General features: G+C 44.1%; 1 protein-coding gene across 2 annotated transcripts in view; it reads left to right on the top strand.

The window, feature by feature from the left end:
• The first annotated feature begins 833 nt into the window (after window positions 1–833).
• BTAF1 (B-TFIID TATA-box binding protein associated factor 1) overlaps window positions 834–6,000 on the top strand; it is a 984,515-nt gene continuing 979,348 nt past the window's right edge. The window contains exon 1 of one of the 2 annotated variants that reach the window (XM_078643429.1): window positions 834–1,146. In XM_078643429.1, the coding sequence (XP_078499555.1) occupies window positions 1,133–1,146 (14 nt within the window). In that variant the 5' untranslated portion in view covers window positions 834–1,132. The remainder of the gene's footprint in view (window positions 1,147–6,000) is intronic. The other variant, XM_078643428.1, reaches the window with a different exon arrangement.

Raw genomic sequence — 6,000 nt, 5'->3', positions numbered from 1 at the left:
ATTTCAATCAACTTGAGATTAACCGTATCGGGTGCTGAAGACCTCACGTTTACAGAGGTCGAAACATCGTCAATAGATTTGTATAAACTGAAAAAATATAATTTGAAGAAATCATGTCTTTTTATGCGATGCACTTTTTTTTGCCTTTTTATCACCCAATTGTGATTGATGCCCTAGCGACTCATTGTTATTCTTTATACATTGCATTTCCCCAGGTTTGCTAAAGTTTTAGGGTTCCGATTGTTCTTAATATCGGACCTGAACCAGGAGCATAGGGCAGTGGGAATACCAACCCCCGAAGTCAGTAGTACCAGCTGAGACCCAATGGGCCACAAGTCAGACCCTCGACGATTACTACATGTACGACGTCAACGATCTGATGCTATGGACGACAGGCATGCCACAAGCATAGGTAGCTTCTCAATTTTTTTGAGCCAAAAATTGCTTTAGTTTAGTAGTCTCCCGCCTAAAATTGCCTTTGCTTAGATGTACTGGAACAAATTAAGTTCCCCGATTTATCAAACTCCCTCTTTGTAGTGTCGAAATATTGATGTGTATGCTAAAAACTCATCCACTATGGCCGCCGTCGTTGCCCGTTACAAAATGGGTTGGCATTCCAGTCATTGCTGCTATTGAATATCTGTGCGTAAGACAACGCTGGTAATGTGAGGTCGCCACACGCGGCCAGAGCCCTCCCCTCCCCCAAGCTCAACCAGCCACACGCCCGGAATCGTTCTCAAGCAAGTGCCCTCATCGTCGTGCAACACCATTCCTGATTGGTCAGCTATCGGCCAAGTAACCAATCAGAAGCCTGCTTCCATGGTGGAAGGAATAAATACAAGATGGCTGTCCCTATAAAGCCAGGCTTTTGGGTGCTTGGGGGTGATGGTAAAATCTGTTGTTTAATTTCGGGGCGCGGATCTGTGGGGTACTTGCACTGTCCACAGTGCTTACACCTACTCTGCAGACAGCCCTGGAGACGCAGTAGCTGCAGGTCCCGTCCGAACTCATGAATTGAAGCGGTCGGTGCTGCTGAGCGCAAAGCTACAGAGGCCTCCGCCCCGTGCGGGACTAGTGGGCAGCTGGGGTTCTGTGCCCGCTAGTGGCGGGTAGCGCGGCGTTAGGAGCTGCTATGGCCGTGTCCAGGTGTGTATGTGCTAAAGGTTCGCTTGGTATTGCCATCGCATGTTGTCGATGTAGGGAGCTCAGTGAGTCTCAAATAGGACCCCCCCGCAAAGCCACAGCTCAAATGTGTTGTCTTACTCTTATGTGTCAACGCATGCTGAGGTGTCAACCTGCTTCTGTCTACCCTCTGGAGTTGACGTCACCCCCTCCTGCATTTTAATGAAGATCTGTTTAAGAAGTGAATGCTTCATTTCTGGCAAGAAGTATCAGTTTTCTATTTATACGCCCCCTCATCTTTTCCGTTTGTGCGCAGTCTGTCAATGTCTGGTTTGGAGAGGTTCGGCAAGTATCCTGAAGTTGTGTAGGTGTGTATTTAAACTCTGTCCTCGTGTAAAGCGTTATAGAACGTCTTCTGAGGTCGCTGTTCGATCATTTAATAAGTACTTTGTATATTCATTGCTTCCCAAATTTCAGATTACTTGTGCGTGGCATTTAACTGATTTCAAATGGGATGTGAGTGACATCCTGCTACCAAATGTGACATTTCGAGTTACACTCTCTCTCACGAATAAAACCAAGCAGTGAAGTCGACAGAAAAACATATCGGAAATTACCCCCTTTTTGAACACGAAATGCTTTTAAAAAGCCTAAACTGCTGCAAAACGAGTAAAAGTCATTGGTCCATTATATGCTATTAAATCAAACCCATGAGTACGTGTCTGTTTTTTTTCTAAATCCTTGCACTTAAAAGGATAAAACACACTAGTGTGAACTGACCGAAGTCTATTCTGAACAGCTTCTTTTTAAAATGTAATCATTCATTCTTTTAGGTAACTTAATGAGTCTCTTAGACTGTAAACACTTTTTGTTTTTTACTTCAACAACCGTATCGGGGAGAGAAGTCTCATAAGAAGATACATAGCTGTTAACACTGTATTTAGGTGGTACATTGCCACTTTCTGGTGGACTCTCTCCCTGCTCTTCATTTACTTTAAGGTCACCACCACACACCCCTTCCGTGGTGTTTACCCTGCCCTCAGACTTTACGGTAATTTTTCCCCAATGCATCACAAAAATCCGTATCATCCATACATAAGTCTTTGAAAAGTTTTTCTGTCCAGGTTTAAGGACTACTACAGTTTTCTTATTTCACCACCCTCTTTGACTTTTTCCACCCTCACAGTATTAGACAATTTGGACAAACTTTTAATATTGACATTTGGTTTGGATATACGTACCCAATCTCCAGTTTAGGCTTAACTCAATGTATTATGGCATGGTACTTTTTTTTTTTCTTTACTTGTACCTCACTCAATTTTTCTTTCACTCCTTCCACCACCACTCAATGCAGTGTGACCTTAGGTGCCTCGCATATGAAAATACAGGGCGACTCCTGTAGTTGAATGAGGTGTATTATAATACCATCATCTTTTCCTTTAGAAAAATACTCTCATCCTTATTATTGGCCAGCGCTGCCTGAATACCTTCTTTTAAAAATGTGTTGTCCCTTTCCACTTCACCATTGGACTTAGGCCAATATATAAAATAATGATACCCTTTCTACTTTGATGTTACACTCTTGGAGAAAGTTCACTGTTTTAGATGACATACTGCACACCATTATCTGACATTAAGACTTTAGGATAACCTGATACACATTCTTTATAATAACTTAATCAGTATTAGGATCTCTAAAAAAAAGTATGATAAATCAACTTTGAAAAGTTGTTGATTAACACTATTAAAAATCTCTTCTCAAACCCCAAGACGTTATATGGGCCAGCAAAATCAATGGAGATTTTTTCCCACGGTCCTTGCGGAGTAACCTGGAAACTTACCGGCTCTTAAGATTGTTTCCAATACTTGTCTGAATTAACACAAACTGGGCAGGCATCAATTAAACCCTCAATATAGGCATCCATTCCTGGCCACCAATAATGTTGTTTAATGAACCTTTTTGTACCTGACATTCCAGGATGTCTGCAGTCAGCAGTGTCAATAAGCTTGCGTCTAAGTCCCCTTGGTGGGACAAAATGATCACGCCTCAATGTCGTTTTCCAAACTCAACTCCCTAGAAACCTGGGAAAAACTCTGGATACCAGAATCAAGATTCCTGCTAGGTGGCCACCCTTTAACCACATATTGTTTCACTCATCAGTTGCTCATATCGTCTGACATTTTCAACCACTCTGACTCCGAAATAATGCCCTTATGTCTGTTCAGAACATGCACCATAGCAACCATACACTCAGTGATCCACAACAACCTTATTCTCATTGAACGTCTGTGGCACCCTGGATAAATCAGCTGTTACAGCATATTTCTGGAGATAAAAACGTATATCAAAATTAAATTCCTGCAATCTAGCACTAAGTCTCACCAACCTAGAAGAAGCTTTTCCTGCTCTCACTCAAACCATAATATACTCCAGAGGCTTATGTTTGGTGTCTAAAATAAATGACCTTCTCCATAAGAAGCTGTTACATTTTTCTACAGCCCACGCGCAAGCCATTTGTCTCGCTCATCTGCTGTGGAGTCAGAGTGTCCAGGAGGGTTAGTGGTTGAACAGCGGGTATGAAAAGTTACTGTACTGAAAGTGAAGTGGTTTGGGCCTCACAGTACCAGAAAAAGGTGTCATTAACCAGGTATTTGTAAAGCACGAACAATCACCTGTAAGGGTCTCCAGGAGCTGGGGCCATTGGGGAGATTAAGTGAGCTATTGCCCAGAGTCCGCATGATGCTCAGCTGCCTCTGGTGCTATGGATCGAACGGTGAGCCCTGCGCTTGGGAGTCAGCCACCCTGGCCTCTGCACCACACCCCTCACACTCCTTACCACTTGGATGCTTGTGAGAAGCAGTGTTTACTAATCTGCCTTCGAGCAACTGCAAATTGGGAGGTCTGAGAATACCACATAAGGTGGTGTCACCTATGGTTTACCTGGCGAAGATTGGGATTGATAGGGCAGCCTATTTAACTCCAACCATAAGATATCCATACAAGAATGTATGCCTCATTAGCTAAGCCCTACACTCCTCAGAACCTGATATTGGTAATGATTGAGTGCCTGTACCAGAACTTTGGGAGTTTCCCCCAACAGATCCTTTGCATGCCCTGTATGGGCCATGGCCATGGATGGGCTTCACGAAAGAAGCTACCTTGCACAATAAGTTTGCTATGCCAGCCCAGCATAGGCATGGCCACTTGTTAAATGTGAACACATAAATACAAATTTTTACAGCTGACTGAACTATGTGGCAGTTTGCAGATCTCCACTAAACATTCCCTGGATCAAAAAATAATTAAATTGTATGCATAGGGGACAAGCTTTTACTGTTCAGCCACTGATTGCTAAATTTGCATGCAAAGAGGAGGCCACTTTGCTCAATGCAGCTTTTTCCTTTAGTTCAAACACAATACTTTCTCGCCCTATAAATACATGTCAAAATCAGACACGTTTCTGCAGGATGACAGATCATCTCCCAAGAGCATAAGGCTCTGTGCTCACCTTCATGAACCTACCTCCAGTTCTAACAAGTCCCAAGAGCATACCCCTCCCCTAAAGGTTATAGGGAATCATCTACAAAGTGATGGCGCAGCACAAAACACTGCAGAAAAGCAAGACAGTTTTTTTTGCACACTGCTGCCCGAGTATGCACTTGGGGAATCCATGTAACATAAAGTTTAAGTGACAAACTGTTTAAGGCTATAATAATTTAAATGATCTTCTACAGGAAAGTCAGTCTCCTAACACCAGAAGGAAGAGGCTACCCTCACAGACTTCTCCCATGGCCAGACTCCACACGATCACAAACCCCAAACAATGCAAGCTGTAAAGGGGTAATTTGAAAAGTAGCACAATGATAAGAAACACTCGGGGCTTCGTGGAAGTGGTGGACTGTTATGCAAATGCTGCTATTGGGACAGAAATGTTTCCGGCATGGTGAACAGTTGTGTCATTTGTACGGAGTGCACATGTTTTGGGGATTTTTGGTTCCAGCCTGCCAGTAATAATGTGTGTCCACTGGGTGTCTAGGCCTGTCTCTTGATGTGATTACAGTCCTCTACCTTGAGGTGTGCAGCAAGTGTGCTCTGCCAAGTGGCATTGTACTACAATGTTCTAGTAATCCTAGTGTGACCAGACCTTTCACCGACTCCTGAGAGCATCTGGTGTGCTCCTAGCTGAGCGCTAGTCACCATATCTTATGTAGAGTATCTGTGGCACTGCTGAAATGTGCATAAATTGACTTCCTTGTGGAGACCTGATGTTGCAATCCCTGGCTCTTGGCTAACTGTGCCCGATGGGATCTGTCACAGACTGGCACTTGCCCCAGGTGTACTGGAGTGGTAGGTGCCTCTAAAAAAGAAATCCTGTGACACTTGCCCAACGCTCTTGGCGAGTGGAGTGGGGGGAGGGAACTGTGCAGCTGCAAGTGAAGTAGCTGCTTTGAGGCACTACATCACTGCCCAAATGACTGCATGGCTGACTGCAAGTCGTCCTGTCTGGACTATTCCACAACTATGCCACACTCCTGCTGCCTCACAACTCTGCTGTGACCCTGCTTCTAGGATCTGAGTTGCGTCCTGGTTGGGCTGACGTATCATTCTGCCAGTAAGGAGGACCAGTACTGAAGTGATCGGCCTCCCAATGAATCATTTGGTGAGCTATCAAGACGGGCAAGGAGTGCACAATATTGCCTAAAAGGGGGTTTGTGCTGCACCTGTGCCTGAGAACCACTCCAGGGTACCTTAACTCTAAGGGAGTGGGAAGCAGAGGACCAATCCTCCCAAAAGGGCAGTGGTCCTGCACTAGAACATTTGATAGCGTGTAGTATTGAGTCTTATGGTATTACATTATTTACTTTTAAACTGTAAAT

Source organism: Lissotriton helveticus, chromosome 5_1 (assembly GCF_964261635.1).
Source record: "Lissotriton helveticus chromosome 5_1, aLisHel1.1, whole genome shotgun sequence".
Taxonomy (NCBI): domain Eukaryota; kingdom Metazoa; phylum Chordata; class Amphibia; order Caudata; family Salamandridae; genus Lissotriton; species Lissotriton helveticus.
This window is presented reverse-complemented; position numbering and strand designations above follow the sequence as displayed.